Source organism: Nanorana parkeri, unplaced genomic scaffold, assembly GCF_000935625.1.
Source record: "Nanorana parkeri isolate BGI_ZX_2015 unplaced genomic scaffold, ASM93562v1 scaffold566, whole genome shotgun sequence".
In the NCBI taxonomy this organism is placed as follows: Eukaryota; Metazoa; Chordata; class Amphibia; order Anura; family Dicroglossidae; genus Nanorana; species Nanorana parkeri.
In genome coordinates this window covers 447,865-468,989 of record NW_017306834.1, presented here as the reverse complement: position 1 = coordinate 468,989, position 21,125 = coordinate 447,865, and the positions used below count along the sequence as shown (strand labels likewise).

Below are 21,125 nucleotides of genomic sequence, written 5' to 3'. Positions count from 1 at the left end.
TAGAGCAGATGTTCATGGCAGCCAATCAGCTTCTCTCTTTCATTTTCAAATCTTAACTGAACAAACTGAACAGAGAAGCTGATTGGTTGGCGTGCACAGCTGCTCCAGATTTTCTCTGCTCCAGTTTTGATAAATTCCCCTCATTGTGTATTATTAGCTGTAGCTCTCTGTGTGTGATATTAGCTATTTGATACTTGATAGCGGTTAGCAAGTTGATTTCTGAAGGGAGATCTCTAGTGGCTAATAATCATATTGCATCCTGTGATTTGTATGTGTGAAGATGGGATATAAGAACAAGCGATTAGACCTCAGCATGTACGCCGTCCATAGAGGAAGTCCTGGTGATGAAACACGTTGACAGGCAGGCACATGCTGATGTCATCACGCACAGAGAGGAGCGGAGACTAGAGAGTGATTGCGAACAGCTGAGATTTTCTAGGATAGGTATCCGTCTTATCATATTCCATTTGGGGACCGGGAGATATTCTATGCTTTGCTGAAAGAGATCGGGTAAGATAATTAGGAGGCTTTAAGTGGTGAACGGAGGAGATGTGACAGATGAAAGTGAAGGATCACAGAAACTAGGGATGCACCAATAGCGATACTAGTATTGATGCCTATACCGAGTATTTAGGTGAGTACTCATAATTGCCAAAATGCCCCAATACTTACCACAATACCATAACTTCTAGTCAGAGGGAGATTCCCACTGACCTGCAGTGCCATGATGGAGCATAGAGCCGGCTTCCAAACCAATCAGCAAGCCAGGCGGCGGGTCATGGCATGCCTCCCGTCTTCCTGATTGGCTAGGACTTGTCTCTAGGCAGCCTGGCTTCCTGACCAATCAGGAAGCCGGGCAGCATGTCATGTATCATCTCCCAGCTTGGCTAGGAAGCCGACTTCACTTGTTGCTAGGGAGCCTTGATTCCTGATGAATCAAAGCCGGGAGGCACGTCATGACCTGCTGCACGCCTTCTTGATTGGTCAAGAAGCCAGGCTGCCTCACAGTGCCGTGAAGGGAACATGAAGCCGGTGTTCTTTCGATAGAATACTGGCTTCCCAGGCAATCAGAAATCTTGGTGGCAGGTCGTGGCCCGTTGCCCGGCTTCATGATAAGTTGGGTCTATGGTACAACAAGAAGTGTGCGAACTGTCTTACAGATGAAGGCAGCTCAAGGGTTAATCATCGGCTGGGACAAACCACAATGTCAAGATTTTTAAAGAAAAGTATCTATTTATTTCTAATCAAAGACATGCAAAAAACATTACTGAACACACGGCTGACAGTTTCCTGTCAAATGTTTACAAAACGATGTCTGGTCGGGCTGACTTTGATCGGTGGTGAGGTGGATAGATGTACCCTTGATTGGCCGTACATGTATCTCCTATATTTCTAAAGTCTGTGGATTATTTTTGATACTAGTATGTATCTTATTTGATCCTGTTTAGTAACTATGATTTGGATATTATCCGCATATCTTTAAGCTATCTCCAGTTTAGATGACCCCTCTTGTTCCTGGTTAATCCTGTGTGTTGCAATTTCTTTGAAAAACCATACCACAGACTTGTCTAAGATCGGCAGTGAGTTGATCTGTGATGGTTTTCTTAACAATTTTCGTATTTTCATTTGGGGATACTTTCAATTATAACTGGGACACTTGTTATGATTATAGCTTGATGTTTAGTGGGATTTAGTGCGTGCTCTAATGTGCTTTGTTTTTCCTGATCACTGATACTCCATTTCTCAAAACCTTTTGCATCGGGGGATCATTTATATATAGCAGTGACTTATAATTTAAGCTTTTTTGCTAGTTCGTGTTTTGGAGCCGAACAGCAGATCTACTCACATGACCTCTCGGTCAGTCCTTCGATAATACATCAAGGCAGAGGCACCCAAAACAAAACCATAATGAAGACAAGAAGTCGCCGATATTAACCCCATGCCACCCGCAGGGAAATGAAGAAACAAACAATGTTATAAATCTAACCGAATTTCCACTGAATCAACATCACATTAACCTCCTGAAAAGAGGATTATCCTTCGCACCCGTGGATGGCATGGACGAGTTTATCATTTTCAAAGATCTAAATCTCTTCCTAAGAAACGTCCACCTACGGTACATCCATGAAAACAAAACAAACTCCTCAAAAGGGAACACCAAAACCGAACAAGAAATTAACGAAATAGATGTCCAAGCCCTAAAAGACCTAGAGGCACTATTAGAAGAAAATTTGGAAACCACCAACCAAGAAGAGGATGAACAGAACGACAAACGAATAACCCCCTTCAAAAAAAGATCTAAAACAATGCCCAATATATCTAATAATAAGCACCTAGCACTTTTCAAAGAACTAGTGCACAATGAGATAAAACAGATTGATTGGTCAATAAGGAGCAAAGATAATCTAACAAAAGCAGAAAGACAAGCCCTGAAGGAACTTAAAACAGCACCAGGAATAGTGATCAAAAGCAGTGATAAAGGAGGCAATGTGGTCCTACTCCCAGAAACGATGTATACAACAGAAGTTAAACGACTCCTGAATGATACACATACATATGCCAAACTAAGAGACTCCCCCTTCAAAAAACTCAGCATGGATTTCAACTTCAAAATCAATCTGGCATTTGAGGCAGCTCTTCTAACCATAAAAGAAGTACGCTTCCTACATATAGAACGTTTCAACACTCCCACATTCTACATAATTCCCCAAATCCATAAGAATCCCAACAATCCACCAGGGAGACCAATCGTCTCAGCCATGGGGGGACCCCTAGAAAATCTGGGGAAATACCTGGACTCCCTGCTAAAGGACATGGTACTTCAGCTACCATCATATATCCGAGACACGAAAGATGTCCTGAAAAGGCTATCGGAACTAACAATGAGTGAAGACAATCTACTGGTGGGAATTGACGTGGAATCTCTGTATACCTCAATACCACTCAAATGGGGCCTTAAAGCTGTGGATTTCTTCTTGCAACAATTCTATTCAGAAATGGCACGACAGAACGAGTTCCTGTTAGAACTGTTGGAATTCGCCCTGGAAAATAACTTCTTTGAATTTTCAAACATCTTCTATAAACAAATAAGAGGCACAGCCATGGGAGCACCATGGGCACCATCATATGCCTGCCTGCATCTGGGCCTCTGGGAACTAGAGGAGGTATATCAACATCCATTAACACACAGGATTAACCAGGAACAAGAGGGGTCATCTAAACTGGAGATAGCTTAAAGATATGCGGATAATATCCAAATCATAGTTACTAAACAGGATCAAATAAGATACATACTAGTATCAAAAATAATCCACAGACTTTAGAAATATAGGAGATACATGTACGGCCAATCAAGGGTACATCTATCCACCTCACCACCGATCAAAGTCAGCCGGACCAGACATCGTTTTGTAAACATTTGACAGGAAACTGTCAGCCGTGTGTTCAGTAATGTTTTTTGCATGTCTTTGATTAGAAATAAATAGATACTTTTCTTTAAAAATCTTGACATTGTGGTTTGTCCCAGCCGATGATTAACCCTTGAGCTGCCTTCATCTGTAAGAAAGTTCGCACACTTCTTGTTTTACTGTAAACTTTAGTTACAGGCGGGGTTGACGAACCCCTTTAAAAAGGGCTATCCACAAGAGCTTGACATCTCCAGGAGTGAAACAAACCCAGTATCACATGGGTCTATGGTACCTTGGGATGCCGGTATTGGTATTCGGTATAAAAACAAATATTGCTTCTTGTACTCGATATTGAAAAAACAGTATCGGTGCATCCCTAACAGAAACATTGAATCTATGACCGTCTTTTGAAATGGGGTCATGAAACTCTGGTGAGTGCAAACAGATTGTGTTGTTTGGCACTTGGGAACAAGGGAGCACCGGAATACATGTACTATAAGAAACACTTATACAGGTGAAACTCGAATAATTAGAATATCGTGCAAAAGTTAATTTATTTCACTAATGCAACTTAAAAGGTGAAACTAATATATGAGATAGACTCATTACATGCAAAGCAAGATAGTTCAAGCCGTGATTTGTCATAATTGTGATGATTATGGCTTACAGCTCATGAAAACCCCAAATCCACAATCTCAGAAAATTAGAATATTACATGCAATCAATAAAACAAGGATTGTACATAGAACAATATCGGACCTCTGAAAAGTATAAGCATGCATATGTACTCAGTACTTGGTTTGGGCCCCTTTTGCAGCAATTACTGCCTCAATGCGGCGTGGCATGGAAGCTATCAACCTGTGGCACTGCTGAGGTGTTATGGAAGACCAGGATGCTTCAATAGCGGCCTTCAGCTCTTCTGCATTGTTCGGTCTCATGTCTCTCCTTTCTCTTGGCAATGCCCCATAGATTCTCTATGGGGTTCAGGTCAGGCGAGTTTGCTGGCCAATCAAGCACAGTAATCCCACGGTCATTGAACCAGGTTTTGGTGCTTTTGGCAGTGTGGGCAGGTGCCAAGTCCTGCTGGAAAATGAAGTCAGCATCCCCATAGAGCTCGTCTGCGGAAGGAAGCATGAAGTGCTCCAAAATCTCCTGGTAGACAGCTGCGTTGACCCTGGACTTAATGAAGCACAGTGGACCAACACCAGCAGATGACATGGCTCCCCAAATCAACACAGACTGTGGAAACTTCACACTGGACTTCAAGCATCTTGCAGTGTGTGCCTCTCCATTCTTCCTCCATACTCTGTGTCCTTGGTTTCCAAATAAGTCTATCTCATATATTAGTTTCACCTTTTAAGTTGCATTAGTGAAATAAATGAACTTTTGCACGATATTCTAATTATTCGAGTTTCAACTGTATGTGTGGAGGATTGGAGAGAAATATATTTTGACTGTTATTTCGGACACTGATGGGAATATCACATAGGGTGTAACACCTTTGATCAACGTGAAGGAGGAGTAAGCACTTTTTACGAGAAGATTATACTTGAGCACGGTATATAGTTTTTGTTATACAAATGTCACATATTATATTGTATACAATTGATACATATTTTTTGTCTTGTTATTGGGAAGGGGAAGCGCAGTGTACTTGTGATTTATTTTGATAGCACCTTGGTGAACACCGTGGACAGACCAAAGGGAAAAGCAGCACACTAAAGCTGCTGGGTGCTGTAGCAAAACGCAGGTAGCGATAGCGGGCAGGAAAAATGCGGAAGTGTAAATACGCATCCTTGAGGTCCACCAATGCCAGGAAATTTCTTGATTGAAGGACAGTAATGACGGAGCGGATGGATTCCATCTGGAAATTGTGGACTGGCAGGAATCCGTTGAGCTACAGGCTTTAGGGTGAAACCATCACTTGGCCTCGGGGGCAGTAAACAGGTTGGATCAAAACTAGAACATTTCTGCCCTTGGAATGGGGACTATGATCCCCTTTGTGTAGCGTTTCCCTCTTTTTGGTCCTTTTAATGAATAACTCCGGGGAGAGTGCTAATGAGCAGAGTCTTATTTACGGGGAGAAGAATCGTTTATATGAAGGCTGGAAAGCACAGATTGCCAGTATGTCCATAAATGACCAGATGCATTTATTCCATATATACTGTATGCTAGATACCCAGACAAGGACCTTCAGTATTATTCCTTAGAGTAGCAGCACCTCAGGGTCCGTCCTCAGCAAGCACGGAACCTCAAGCAGCTGCTCGTTTAAAAATTTAAAGGGCCAATATCAGCCTTTAGTATTGGGGCATTTTCACTAGTACAAGTACATGTGAAAATGCCCTGTATCGGCCCGACACCAATACTAGCATTGGTATTGGGATAACACTGACTTGTAGCATTTAGTAATGACACTCTGAACCTAGTCAATGGAAATGTACCTCATGCAGAGGGCCGAAAAGGCTGAAAGATGTCCCCCCCACTTGTAAAAGTGGGCGCGCCCCTTCATTGCAAAGAGGTTTAACTTTCCGTCTTAGTGGGCTTGGAAGGCCTTATGGAGGAACTGTGTTCCCTGTGATACCCGAGGCCTGTGAAGGAAAGGAGTTCTCCAGTGAAGGGCATGTACTGAAGATGTTTCTAGCAGGGGAGCTGCCATGGCCTTGGACCAACCATTAACGTCTGACATACCACCATAGAGGCAACTGCAGGTTGCATAGCTGGGCATAAAAAGTAAGACCTTAAAGAGAGTTTTTAACCGCTCCGTTTGCCCGTGTGTTTCTTGACAACTAGTACATCCTATACAGGAACCGTAAGGGACTTATTCAAACAAGATATGACATGGTCCACGATAGGGACTGTCCACTTTTAAAGGAAGCCATTCTCAGTAGGATTTTGCTGGGCAAACTGTTTAAGGGGATGTTGGGGGTTTGACCACTTTTCAGTGTGATCCTATAGTCACCATAGAACACCTTCTGAAGGGTAGGATAGGGAAGCACAGCATGGGACTAACCGAAATGGTGTTCTCAGAGGGAGTAGAACCTTTGTCAGAATGGTAAGCAGGCTGTGTGGCCCCCACACCTATAATCCGCCATGTGCTTCTCCTACAAAACTCATGGCCATTGGTGAGAAGGTTCCCGGTGTCTAGACATTTGCAGGCAGTAAAGGTGACCCAGGCCTGGAAAAACCACAGCAATGTGCAGCGTTGAAACTTCTCCAAATTTAGATTTTTAATGCTGAACCACCACTAATAACAGTGCCAGACTAAAATGGATGTAAGAGTCCATAAAAAAGTGTAACAATTGTTATGATTAAACAGCCTACGCGTTTTGGGGGCAGACACAGCCTTGAAAATGATGAGAATGAACTTAAAACATTTTTTTATTTATTTATTGCAGCTATGGGCAGTTGTCCCAAAATGTTTCTTTCTTCTATCTTCTCACTGACCACTACTTCATTCTCATCATTTCTAAACCCTGAGGAAGAGGGCTGCGTCTGCCCCTGAAATGCATTGGATGTTTGATCAACACAAACTATGGACTAACATCCATTTTGGTCTGGCATTCTTGTTTTCTGTCTGATTTTTTTTTTATATTGGGGGCTTTAAAGTAATATTAAACCGTTTTTTTTTTATTTGTACACATGGCAGTACCTGTGTGGGATGCAGATCCTTTTTTCTTTAAAAAAAAAAAAAATCTTTCAGTTCCTCATTCTCTAGTAGGTCCCTGCAGCGTGAAGGCACCTGTGCTCTCCCGGCAGTGCTTCCTCATTCTCTAGTAGGTTACGTGGCTGTTGTGAAGGCACCTATGCTTCCCGGCAGTGCTCGTCCATAGAAACACACACAGCCCGGCCCTGCAGCAGGCCACACGCCCCTCCTCTCCGCCCAATAGATTGATTGACAGCAGGAGGAGCCTAGGATAGAGCCTCCTCTATCTCCTCCCCTGCAATCAGGAAGTTCGGGAAGGAGGATTGCTTCGGGGACCAGTGGCAGTAATGGGCGAATATGGGGGCGGCTGATGCGGAGGCACCCGTGTGTGTGCTTTCACAGCCGTGCCCATAGTAGCTGTGTGCGTCCATAGAGGTACACAGCCCTGCGGCAAGTCACGACCCTCCTCTCCGCCCAACAGGTTGATTGACAGCAGGAGGAACTTATGGCTCCTCTGCCCTCAATCTCTTTCCCCCTGCAACCAGGAAATTCGGGAAGGAGGATTGCTTCGGGGACCAGCAGAGGTGATAGGTCAGTAAGGGGGGCGGGGGACACAGAAAGGTACTGGGCATTTTTTAACTTAATGTAGAGAATGCATTAAGCTAAAAAATGCCTAGCCTACTACTTTAATTTGTGGTTGCCAGCATGCATTTGGATAAAAAAGCTATATGGAGAGCTGTTAGATTCATAAGTCCTTAGTGCAGACAGGTTCTGCAATATATGAGATCTGAGATGCCCTATATATGCCATTACATTGTTGCTTTTATGCACAAGACATGCGCTGTGATGTCACATGCGCTTCATTTACCACTTCCAACGTGTTCATGTAAATCTACGTCCTCTGCTGGAAGTGGTTCGGATCTCTCCTCCTATCACTGGACCCGGAAGTGATGTGCATTACTTCCAGTGTCACTGGGCACATTCTCTGGCTCCTAGAGCCAGGAGAAGCTGGTGAAGCAGATCTCTGCATCATCAGCTACTTTGGGGTGCCTAGGTGACATTAGGGGTGAAAGACCTCTGATGTCTCCATAAAGAGGACCTGTCATATTATATTTGCTATTACATAGGGGGCTTGTTAGCCCCCTATGCAATAGCAATAAAGTTGTGTAAAAAAATAAATTGTAAAAAATTAAAGTAACAAAAAAAATCAAATACAAAATGCAAAAAAAGAAATAATTTGAAAGTCCCCCGCCCCCCACATACAACGCAAACAAGCGTCGGATGGGCCTAAATGCAAAAACAAAAATTGTGCCACACATGTTATATATCGTTGCGAGAGTCAGAGTGAGAGCAATAATTCCAGGCCCATCAATCACCATTAACACTAAACTAATGAATGGGAAAAGTCTTTTTATTCTACCGGGCCTGCGCTTTCAGAAAATATATGGTTTGGGGGGTCTTTTACAAACGCTAGCAACGCAGCAGTTGAAAATCAAATCAATAGGAAAAAATTGCAGAAAATTCAAAAATAGCTTGGCCAGCTGATTTGAAAAATGTTCCGGAGGGCTTGGCAGCGAAAGGGTTAAAGCGTCGCCTATGGGAAATTTGGGTTATTGTAGTTTTATGCGGTTTCTCGGACGCACACAATTTTAAGGCTTGACATGTTTGGTATCTATTTACCCGGCGGGACCCCGTCTTTTATATTTTACCAAATAAATTGGGTATTATATTCTGTTTCTGTGCACTAAATTTCATTCTAGTGTATTTTATCCTAAAAATACTGGTTTGATAAACATTTGCACAAATACCATGCGACATAAAAAATTGCAACTAGCATCTGTATATTATACAGGGCCTCTGCTTTCAGAAAAGATATCATTATTTAGGGGTCTGAAGCTGTTTTCTAGCCCAAAATTCTGATTTTATCATGTGTGCAAATGTAAGAAATTTCTGCGAGCAGCAAGTGGTTAAAAAAGATATGTTGTGTTATTTTTACATTGCTGAGCATTGGACGCCAAGTTCATTTTATAGAAGACGCAACACAAACAAATAAACAGACCACTCCTATTTGTAGAGGGGAAATTTAATAAACTAATTATCTCATTTGCTTTTTTTATGATGTACAGTAGAATCCAACAAAAAGCGCGAGCCTTTTGAGTCTATTTTTCGAGAACCTCCACTAATTGGAAAGTGACTTAAAAGTTCATGTAACCATTCTGAGGGGAATACTTCACAATCATTGTAATAAATTTACAAAATATCATCAACATATACTGTCAATTTCTTTCAAATGTTAAAAATCTTATTATTATCGAGATCAATACTTTTTGAACAGCTTGAATAGATAAACCTCTGTTGAAATTATTTTTAATAAATAACCATGAGTTTGAACGTTAACAAAGTCTCAGTTTACGATGGCCTTTAGGTACTTGGTGGCTTTAGTGGAACTCAAAGTCCCAGCAAGCTTCAGGAACAACAACAACAAAAGATAAAATGTTTGGTCCTTGAATAAGTGGCATTTACAAGTGGTTCTTGTAAGACTTTTAGTCATTTTATGATGCACGCTTTACTCGGCCTAGTAATGGTTCCAAATCTGCAAAAAAAAGCATCCTAGGAATGTACACGAATTGTGGGACATGCCACAGGACAAAGTGACCAGCCACTGACTCTAGAGTCGTGCTGCTAAAGACATAACCTACACAGCAGCAATAAATACAAACACCAACAGGGCAAAGGTTTAACAAGATGGTCGTCTTCTTTTCCACCGTCAGGCCTGCTTGCTTGGCGTGTGCACGTGGTGAGTGGAGACCCGGGCTCGCCCATTCCACTCAGAAAGGATGCCATCTTGAAAGATTAAGTTCTTGGAAGGCAGTGGTACTCCAGCCTCTGTCAGGCCTGGTTGTCCATGCAGGCTCGATGTTCCAGTGTCCGAGGTATACTCCATGGCAGATCCGCTTTCCTATAAAAAGTGTACAACAGATTCAATTGAGATGTATGTGTCAATGGATGAGCCATCAAATCTGGGCACCAGGTCCAGGGATGGGACGGATTTACTCTGTCGGCTGCCCCAAGGCATGGTTCCTCAATGTGCCCCCCCCTCTCCACGGTGGCGGGAGGGACAGACCTGCAGGCTGCATACGAGTGATCTCGGTGACATGCCGAGATCACTTGCACAAAACGAGCAGCGGCTTCGCTGCTCTACATTTAGCCCTGCTTGCCCCCGGACGTCGGGATATAAGAATTCCACACCACTGCTGCCTCAAGGCCGGGCCTCGGTGGCCTTGTGGGAAGTCCGGCCCTGACCAGGTCCACTCATTCACCTGTCACTAACCATTTCTGATAACCTTTCCAGCAAAAGGTAAAGTTGGAGCGCACCTCCTGCTCTCCGAGGCTCCCCATTGGTCCTTGTATGCAAGGAACGGCCTCACAGACCAATAGGGAAGCGGACAGGCTTAACATTTTGAGGAAAAAAGAGGAGACCTGTGCCTCTCTTCCATTGCCAATATCTTTGGATCTACTGATCCCTTTGACTTGTGGTTTACACTGAAGGTAACCTTTACTTATACATTTTTCATCATAATGTCAGTGTGAATGGCCTAGGTGTGTGTGTGTGACAGGTCTGCTTTACGAATCTTAAAGCAGACCTGTCACACACCTAGGCGGTTCAGACTAGTTTGCTTGTGGTTTGCCTAAAGACGGAACTGCGTGGTTCAGAAATGTCGCTTGACAATGTGACACGATGAGAGGTCAATAAACATGGTAATTTTGGGAAGTCCTGTCTATATAAACATGTACTGATGCATGGCCACAAGGAAGAGTTTGTTTTGCAGGCTGAGCAAATAATGGCTTAAAATAGATAACCATTTTTTTTCTAGAGTACCAGTACTGCTGAATCCTGACCAGAGGGTTTGGCTCTTCTATGCTGTGCCGTATGCTGGTGTAGCTGCTGTTTTGTTTCACCGATATACAATTCTGAGCACTCCTCACTGCAGTGGACTGCATGCAGGTCAGATATACAATGCTGTTTAACCGCCTCTCTCTGGGCAGGTTAATAACATATCCTAGCTCCAATATACCTGGTTGCAACTAACAGATTACGTGGATTGGAACAGCATTCACCATATTTATTCCCAGAGAATTTTTTGTACAAGTCATTCTGAATTGAGAAAGCTGGTTGGATGACCAGTGAAACGTCTTCACGAAAAATACAGCAGGTCCAGTTGCCTTGACTTATTTTTTACAGATATGATAAATAGGTGAACAAAATGGGAGAATATACCTGCAGTGACTGCACAAAGCTGAGGACTTTCAAGGAGAGCTTTCGGCTGGAATGGAGGAGATGTTGAAGGCTGCAGAAACAGTGGGCAGAAGAAAAGGTTTTTTAAACCATATCAACCTTCATCTTTAACTGCGCACCAATAAAAATATGTCCATGTGCAGTTTAGGACAGGCTAGAAAACAGTGTAAATTATCATTACAAAAAAAAAGTGCCAGAACACACAGAGAGGTGGAGAAGAAGACATTCCCTACAGGCCAGGGACATCACAGTGACACAAAGCCAATGGGGGGCATTTTTCTGGAGCGCTTGCAATCAATCAGCATCTCTCTTCAGTTTGCTCAGGTAAGATTTGAAAATGAGACAGAGAAGCTGATTGGTTGCAGTGCAAATCTGCTCCAGATTTTGTCTACTCCAGTTTTAATAAATTCCCCCCAATGTGTCTACTTCAACTTCATCACACACCTTTCAAGATAGCCGCGCACACTAAAGCCGGATTTATACTATTAGTTTTTTTGTTCAGCCTGTGGACTGAAAGAAAAAAGTCTAACAGAATCTCCCGCTGTCAGAATACCCAAACAGCGACTGCTGCATAAAAAAGGTATGCATATCCTTTGGTCTATTGGCTAAAGGGTTAAATACACCTGTAGTGTTGGAGTTAGGGAAATGGAATCTGTTTGAAGCCACTTGTCAAGGAATTTTTTTTTTCAAGGGAAAGGAGTTGAAGAAATGTAAAGGCTGCTGGGAATAATGCCCCCGTTCCTCACTTGCATTCTTTTACAAAGTCAGAGATTTTATCAAGAGGTGATATAAATAAACATCAAAGGTCAGCAGCAATAGTCTGTATGTGTTCCACTATTACTGAACAGTAGACAGCAGAGGGGTCAGTTACCTGTCTTTCCCGCACAGGCCATGAGCAGCGATCTTCTTGCACACGGTTTGATTGAGTTCTGAGCTGAACAGAGGGATTCCGTAGCAAAGCTCTAATGGGACCCAGTCCGACTCCACAGCTGGTGCTGTAATAAAAGCAGTGTTAATTAATCAAAACTGTTTTAAAGAAAGAGGTCTGCAAACATTTGGGTGCATGCCACATGCTTTGTTGTTTTTCCTGAAAAGAAATATTCCCAATCTCTGCAGTGAAAAACTTTAAGCTAAGCTCCGAGCTGGCTCAAAAATGATATGGGGTGTCACCCTAAATATTGAAGATTTAATGCTAATTTTGCTACGGGGGTCTAGTAGAGAGTAATACTTATCTTAATTCTCAGTTTTCCTGCCTTGAAATGTGGACTCATCCTTGACACCATCATGTACAATGCAGGTACGCAGAAAGCTGCAACGTACCTGATGAAACCAGTAAGGGGGACAGGTACACGAAAAGTGGAGTGGCTGCAGGCGACGGCGGTTGTCACTACCGCAACTGATTGTTAGGAAGTCTGTGGGACCATGGAGCAAAGTAAATACTTGGTGTAACCACATTTTATTTTTTGGGCCAGACTAAACATAACTTTTAGGGGCAATTCACACCATAATGTTGCCCTAAAGACATGGTATCCATCCGTTCAGCGCACACTACTGCACAGCACAATGCACTGTATGCCAGGTGCGCTGATGCATTGTGTTGCTATTCATTCTGAATTGCACTCCAACACATCTCCAGGTGAGCATACATTGCACTGCAATTGCACATTACCACACTAGCCTGCATTGCATTGCTGTACATTGAAAAATGTAATGTGTGTACTACTTTTTGTTCACTGCATCGCAACACATTTCCGCTGGCAAGCTGATTGTGGTGGCAATCAGAATGAACAGCAGCGCAACAGTGCATGGTGAATTGCCTTGTGCGATAGTGGAACCTGAATACTACGGTGTGAATACGCCCTTAAGGTAAAACTATGGGCAAAATCAATTTCTTTGTCCTCCTGTAACATAGTTGTAGTACCTGTTAATTCTGACAGTAGATACATGATTTTTCCTTTAACAGGCCAAGCAGTTATAAGGTTTGGGGTAAACCACTGCTGGGGATGCTGACAATGGTTAGCCATTAGTCATAAGGTTTAATCCTTTCATTTGTTTGGCACCTACTTAAAGGAGAACTATGAGGCAAGTGTTTTTCGCTCATCCTCATAGTTAGAGCCAACCTGTGACAAAGAAGCTGTCACAGGTTGGCTCTATTGATCGGGAAGTGAGCAGAAACATGCCACCGATCCACTCAGTTCCCGATTGTCTCCCTGCAGTGAGCTGTCAGTCACCGCTCCCCACAGGGATCCCCCCCCCCCCTCTGATCCACCAGTGCTGAGTGGAGGAACGAAAGGGGAGGGGGCGGGCACAACTGGCTCTGCCTTTAGATAGGCAGAGTCAGCTGTCACTCACGCAGCTGGGTGGATCTCGACAGTATTGTCGGGATCTGTCCCAGCTGTGGCGCTGTCAGTATATTGCGGGCTATTACTGAGCATTGGGTCATGGGAGGAGGTTATATGTCCTCCCGTGACCCTAAAGAGAACTATGAGGAAAAACACTTACCCCATAGTTCCCCCTTAAATTCAATCTAAAACTACCCTGTCCACAGAGTGACAATGCTGCAGTGACTTCACTGCAGAAAGAACAGCGTTATCTCCCTTTCTATAGGCTGGGTATTCAGGAACCACGTTGAAGGGGTGTCAGAGGTCCAATTTGCCTGATTTGGGTAGTTTTACAGTCACACACTACTTACATCACATGCAGGACTCAAACATGAAGAGTATTTTGGTCTACTTATACTTACTTTCATTCAATAAACTATTACCAATTTCCTGCATGTGGAGGGGATATGGTAATAGATGACAGAATGCTGGAGTTGAGATCCAGTCACATTGAATTGAGGTGATGCTCCCACACCTTCCCTCTTTCTTCTATACATGTTCATATTTACCTTCATTGACCTTCTGTCCCATGTCTACGGCCACTTCTTCCACAACAAGCTCAAATGATTCTGTGCTGCCATTAACATCAGTTTACATAGTAACATAGTATTTGAGGTTGAATAAAGACACGGGTCCATCAAGTTCAACCTATTGTGTGTATGTATGTGATTCTGCATGTGTATGAGTGCCTGTGTGATCTTGTTTTTAAGGGTACCTGTACCCCTGAATGTTACGGTCCCAATGAGTCTTTGGGAATTAGTTCAGTGCTGGGTTCACATATGTGTTATGTCGAACATTAACATCCATTTCGGTTAAGCAGTCCAATCATTTTGAAAGTGCTGCCAGTGCACCAAATGGCAAAGGGTTGTACCGTGTTAGCCATGAGTACTAGTACAAAAGAAAAAATGTAGGCGGAATATATTTTTAGGTGCAAGCTTTCAAAGATGCTCCATTTCTTTCTTTAGAATGAAGGTTAAGTGTTTTTAAAAGCCTGCACTTCAAAATATGCAAATGCACGCTTCAGTGGGGTTTTATGTTCTTGTCAGGTGCATTTTAGTATGTGTGCACAAAAAGAAAACAAAAATGGCTCCGGCAGTAAAAGGGTTTAATGTGAACAATGCTTAGTAGAATTCTTTCAGTTTTTCTTACGGTAATCATACACCTGTCAATTTTTTTCGTTCAACCTGCGGGCTGAACGAAAGAAATTGACGCGATTCCTCCATCAACACAAGTAGTGTGTCGGTCGAGTAATCGCCGCCGTTTACATTGTATTCCGACAGTGGCTGCTGGCACCTGTAAGAATACCCGATCAGAGTGAGCAGCTCATTGGCTGCCGGCTCTGATCTTACGATGATTTTGCAGCCGGCTCCTTCGATCAGCCGATCGAGGAATGACAGCTGAAAGGCGAATTTTGGCCGGTACATTAAAAACCAGGCGGAATTTGGCCAGTGTATGGACACCTTTAGGCCTCATTCACACACAACGCAAGCAAAATTGTATATTGCGTATATACGAGCGTATATGCGTGCACTATATGCAATCCCAGAATGCATCACTCGTAATGGAATTTTTAATATGCTGTATGCATGTATATACACATATATGCGCGTAAATACGCTGCCCAGACGCATCTCTGTTCCATTCTGTTTTTGCGCATATATATGCTACGCAAATATACGGCTCCATACGTGGCTATGTGTATGGAGCCATTTATTTGCCTATGTTGCATATGGTACAATACGCACGGCAGTGTGAATGAGGCCTTAGAGCAGCGGTCTTCATTATAGGGCTGCGCCCCCGGTACCAGGCCTTCCTCTGGTCAGACCCTGGTTTCCAGTCCTGCACTTCTGTCGGCACCTGGAGTGAAGCTGCGGGGGTCCTCCTGACCAGGTGTGGCTGCCCTGGGTGCCTGACAGTCCCAGAAAAGAAGCACACAGAAGGCTCCAGCTTCCCTATTAGTACAGAGTAGCAGGAGCCAGATGGAGGTAACCATGAGGCTAACTGAGTGCAGATCTCTGTCTTTATGGAGGTGCTGCCGACGCTGAGCCTGTGACACGGCAGAGGAGCCCCAGCTACAAGCAGGAGTCCTGTCTGACAGTTGGAGGCAGGGAAAGGATGATCTTCAGTTCATCAGCACAGAGCTACCCCAAAAATACACAGAAGCCTCATGATCCACGAGGTCCAGCTTAGGATTAGGGTTACTGTGTACATCTGTGGGCGCATCCAATCTACTGCTGGGATGTTGTGTGTGTGTAGCTCTGGGGGTTAGCCAGCTTTGGTAATGCACTCACTTTCACGTTCTCCCCCTGAGCTCATATTATCTTTTGTCTTCAACCGGAAAACTTTTCTGTGCTACCACAGTGATTGCTGTTCCATTGATTCCCAATTTAAAAAATAGCTTGTTGCACGTTTTCATTGGTTTGCATTCGAGTTCATATGCCGACACCGGGCAAAAATGTCTACTCCAGGAAATTTACATTACATTAACAAAAAGTTGAAATGAAAGAAGAACTCCGGGTATAATAAAACGTAACCCTCACACTTGGGCTACAACCCCTCGCCCCTGCAAGGGTTAAGTGCTTGATTTAGCTAACCTTGGTCACGCCTGACTCTTAGACCAGTTCCTGCAGCCTCTCTCCCCCTCCGCTCCAGCGGTCTAAGGATCCATGAGTCATCACGTCTAATACAGTATATCAGACATGAGGATGCTGAGGAGCATTCTGTCGCTGGAGCGAAGGGAGGCTGCAGGGACCACTCTAGCAGCAAGGCGGGTCAGAGGTTCGGGTGAGTATATCTTTCTTATTTTGGATTTCACTCTTTATTTTGGCGAAATGTTAAACAAGAACACGGATCGGTTGCTACAGGATACAACTGCAATTGTGTGCCATTTTTCTTTTGTTATGAAAATGTTACGGATTTAAAGTGTATATATAGCCCAAAGTTTATTTCTTTTTTTATGGATAGAGTAGTGATAGTTTAGAAATCGGGTCAGAAACAAGTCAATCGCAATATATCTCAATCGCAGTCATGTTGGGGGTATGAAAGGTTCTGGAAGAATTTACTAAGCCCCTAGGGTTGAGAACCACTGTCCTAGAGAGCTTCTTAAAAACCCAGCGGATCACCTTTGACATCAGAAGCATTGCTCAGTCTCCTCTGGCGGACGTGTTGGCTTCTGGGGTTCAGCATGGTAATGAAGCCACAGAAGTGCTCCAGGTCTATCCTCTCCCTCAAGACTTTTAAGGCTTTATGGACTCCCATATTGAGGCTGGAAAAGTCTGAGAGCAAAGAAGAAATGGTTTCCATTAACCTCAAAACACATTCACAGATGACATTTAAAAATGAGTTTCTGGAAGAAGGAAAAAAATCTGACAAATCAAAACCTGAGTTATCTTAAGACACCTAGACAATGACTAAGGCTGGGTTCACACCTAGACGTATTGAATATGCGCGTTTGTCGCGCGGTTTTACAGCGATTCGCGGTAAAAAAAACAGCGCGACAAACGCGCGTTTCCGTGGGCTACTTGGCTGTATACCAATGGAAACGCGAGACCAAAACGCCCCAAAGAAGTACATGTACTTCTTTGGGCGTAGGCCGTTTTGTATCGCGTTCGGACGGGCGGAAATATGGCAAGGTGTGAACCATTGAATACAATGGGATTTAGATGTTTGAGCGTTTTGTAGAGCGTTCGTCAAGCGTTGAACGCGCTACAAAACGTTCAGGTGTGAACAAGGTCTTAAGCTGAACTCCGGGCACCGGGTTTTTAGTATATTCCACCTGTTATGGATACACTGCATAGCTAAGGTGAGATCTTTTCTTTTTAATGAATTAGTGTACAAACATTGCTAATATTACCCTTTGTGGGTACAGCTTCTTCTGTACTTCCCATCACCAGTTGACATCAGCAAGGCAGCTACAGGTGACACCAGCGCTCATGTTGTCTCAGCCCCCTGTATATGCATTCACAAATCAAAGCCTGTGAATGGGAAATCGCACACGGGGTCGGAGACACCGGCACTAGCGCTGCTGTCAATTGTAGCTGCCCTACTGGTGTTAGCTGGGAGGACAGAAGCAACCATACAGAAAAATGCCATCCATACAAAAAGCACATACAGCAGTGAGAATGCCTTGCACAAAAGTGCTTACTTATAAGGATGAGGTGGGGCAGAAGTACAGTGGAATCTGTTCCAACAAAATATATAAGCTGATCTGATGGGTTGCGATCTGACCACATTTCACCCTAAAAAGGGGTGTAAGATGAAATCTGGTCACAAAAGGTAAACGTACAGGGTTATACACAAAGGGGTGAAGAGTTTGGAGATGGCAGGAGAAGCGAACAATCTAGGACAACATAGCTCGAAAGTGAGCTGAATTGGAGAACATTTGCAGTTCAGTTATGTTGTCCTAGATTGTTCACTTCTCCTGCCTTCTCCAAACCCTTCACCCTTTAGTGAACAACCCTGTTAGCCTTTAAGGAGTGTGGGCTAATGTCAACTAAGCACCCAGATCTTCTACTTCACAGTAAACAGAGCACGATGCCACTCATTTGAGATTTTGTAAAGCTTTTTCCGGCTTCGTAGCTCTCAGTGTATGGGAAACAAAGATTATCACGTCTGCTTGATTCCTAATGAGGACTCCACAAAAGCCATGCATAAAATAAGTGGCATTTACTAAAAAGTGTACATACAGCCAAAACCTATTATTTTTAAATTTTAGAAAGAGAGGTGAAGGGTTAGATCCGTGTCAAGTTTTTATTGCCATTTGTGTCCCCACTGGGGAGAGTCACCCTCTCCATTTGTTCTGGTGACCGTTGTCAGGAATGAAAGTGAGGGAAAATCCAAATATCTGAATTATAACAGAACAGGAATAGAGGAGGACTCTTCCAATAGGGACACTTGATCTGGGGAACACCAAGAGGGGATTTTCCTCACTTTGGAGAGGTTTGCTCTCGCTTCCTGTTGTCTCTATAGGACAGGATGTGAAGACAAATCTCCCTGATGCGATACAGATGGCTAAAAATAAAAACTGACAAGGGGTTTTAGCCATTCTCTACTGTATCCAAAACAAAAAAAAATGTTTTGGCTTTACATATACTTTAAGGTTCCGAGAGGTTTGAGGTTCTTGTAAAAATAATCACCTCCTTGCAGTTCTGCTTCATCAAACGGGAAAGGTACATGTGTAGTCTCTCCCATCCCATGCATGCCATGACCCTGCGAAGAAAGAAATGAAACACTGTGAGCACCTCCTTTATAAAACTTAGTAAAAGTGTAAACCAGGGGTGTCAAACTCAATTTCTTCATGGGCCACACCAGCATTATGGTTGCCCTCAAAGGGACGTTTATCTGTAAGACTATATAAAAATGTATCTAGTCTTTATCATATTAACTAATTGTTTCTGCATTCGATTATTACTGGTTTTAGTAACAGCTTAATAACTAGCTCTGAAAGTAGAAGTCTAGGAAAAAATAATGGCAATTAGTGTAATAGTGCGGACTCTCAGGTAGCTGTGCAGGTTCTATGGTGGGCTGTGCGGGTTCTCAGGTGGCTGTGCAGGTTCTATGGTGGGCTGTGCGGGTTCTCAGGTGCCTGTGCGGGCTCTCGAGTGGCTGTGCAGTTTCTCTGGTGGGCTGTGCAGGTTCTCAGGAGGCTGTGCAGGTTCTATGGTGGGCTGTGCGAGTTCTCAGGTAGCTGTATCAGTTCTATGATGGGCTGTGCAGACTTTCAGGTGGGCTCTGCGGACTCTCAGGTGGCTGTGCAGGGTCTATGCTTGGCTAAAAGTTGATCTACCCCAAATTGAAGGAAAGACAAAATTTGCAATATAGACATAAGCACGTGGGTAAAACTGCAAGGACTCACGCCAAGGAAAATAAACCTTCCGCACGCAGTGATAAATCCTACGAGTAGAAGATCTACGAGCCCGAATCACAGTTGGAATGACAGAATCTTGAATGCTTGTGTCTTTCAACACTTAGGTTTCAGCAGCTGGGCATTTAAAGCCAGGGATCGAGAAGCAGGGTGGAAGATTGGGCCCTGAGATAACAAATCTGGCCAATCTGGAAGAAGCCAGCAATCGTCTACCAACAGATGAACCAAATCAGCCCGTGCAACGGGTGCTTCGTACAGCGTCCAACAGAAGTCAATGGCTGTACACAGCTGTATGCAGGTATAATCAGGTACATGCGTACAGCTGCATATCCATACAGACGAAGATCTGCGTCCAGGGATTTATGTCTGTACACATACACTGCTGTGTGCAAGTACCGACGTATACCTGTGAACAGCCACTGAATTAGATTGGAGGCTGTACGCAACATCCGTGGCTCACTGGGGTGGGGGGGATTCACCAGGTATTTACATTGCATGGGCTTAACCAGTTGTGTGTATGTAGTCTTGATCCATAACTGCTGAAACAAAATTTCGGGCACACAGTGTTTAGTGTTTTCAGTCAGTGTAACTTGACAGGTAGACACGCACTGTGAGTAAGAAGCAATAAGATTCTACTAAGCAGAAAATGCAGCATTCAGAAATATTCCAAAAAATGTAAAAGATAAAAAAAAGTACTATTATTAGTAAGGTTGGAAAGCAGTTAAACCTGTAACAGATGCAGAATATAAGCAAACATTTCCCCAAAAACGAAATCGGACTTACCTGAATAAGAACTGCAGAATGCGTCAATGCATCGTTCAGCATAACTAGTACATTTGATGTTGGAACGACTCCTGGATCGTGACCCCATGATGTAATCAATAAGCGGTCATAGGCCTAACAAGAGAACATGGGATCAGTGTGACCAATTAAGCAGAGCTGACAATGTTTTAATATGGTAAGACAGTCCAATTAAAGCTGAACTCCAGGCCTATTAGTCCAAGTGTGGGGGTTAACATTTTACATGCCTGGAGTTATTCTTTAACCTAACTTTCGAGGTCAACCCAACACTATCCTAATCAGTAGTATATGCCCTACCCCAAATCTGCTGCATATCCATATCATCCTGCCCTTGGTGGCTCTGTGGTGAAAGCCAGCAGTCCTGTGCTGAAATCATGCAGTGCCAAGATCCAAGGGCGATAAACTAAAGTTCAGCATTCATTTATGGTGACAAATGAAGGTTCCACAGTATATCATGTGACCGTAAAACTTGTACTGGGAAAATACAGTACATTGTGCTTACTAGGAAAGCATCAGGCAGTTTCCGGAGTCTGGTTCCCTTTGACAGCAAGAGAGAGGGTGGTCCATATCCTGAAATGTGGTATAGGTAGAGTTTGAACCATATGGAACTCACTTCTGGGATGGCCGGACCGATGTGCTGCATATAAAAAAGAAATAACACTTTAACTTGGAATAAATGCAAATAAACCATAATTATACCCATCAGATGACAGCTGTAATGTAATATATGTAA

The 21,125-nt window shown here is 43.5% G+C and overlaps 2 protein-coding genes across 2 annotated transcripts in view; both read right to left on the bottom strand.

The window, feature by feature from the left end:
• Positions 1-9,374: 9,374 nt before the first annotated feature.
• Positions 9,375-14,320, bottom strand: LOC108791683 (protein FAM91A1-like). The gene is made up of 4 exons (XM_018562229.1): positions 14,238-14,320; positions 12,219-12,342; positions 11,330-11,399; positions 9,375-10,009 (listed from the first exon to the last, which is right to left on the bottom strand). The coding sequence occupies exons 1-4, from the start codon at positions 14,257-14,259 to the stop codon at positions 9,818-9,820; spliced, it is 408 nt and encodes a 135-aa protein (XP_018417731.1). The 5' UTR covers positions 14,260-14,320; the 3' UTR covers positions 9,375-9,817.
• Positions 14,321-16,830: 2,510 nt separating this feature from the next.
• Positions 16,831-21,125, bottom strand: part of FAM91A1 (family with sequence similarity 91 member A1) — a 37,138-nt gene continuing 32,843 nt past the window's right edge. The window contains exons 17-20 of the mRNA XM_018562213.1: positions 20,895-21,029; positions 20,375-20,488; positions 18,864-18,936; positions 16,831-17,003 (exon numbers count right to left, since the gene is read on the bottom strand). Coding sequence (XP_018417715.1) covers positions 16,831-17,003; positions 18,864-18,936; positions 20,375-20,488; positions 20,895-21,029 — 495 coding nt within the window. The remainder of the gene's footprint in view (positions 17,004-18,863; positions 18,937-20,374; positions 20,489-20,894; positions 21,030-21,125) is intronic.

Excerpts from the sequence above, each read along its gene's own strand:
- LOC108791683 (XM_018562229.1), bottom strand. The coding sequence starts at position 14,259 with ATGGGACAGAAGGTCAATGAAG. Across the intron at positions 12,343-14,237 it reads GGGACAGAAGGTCAATGAAG|CACCAGCTGTGGAGTCGGAC; the intron begins GTAAATATGAAC and ends CTTTTATTACAG. Across the intron at positions 11,400-12,218 it reads GGCCTGTGCGGGAAAGACAG|CCTTCAACATCTCCTCCATT; the intron begins GTAACTGACCCC and ends CTGTTTCTGCAG.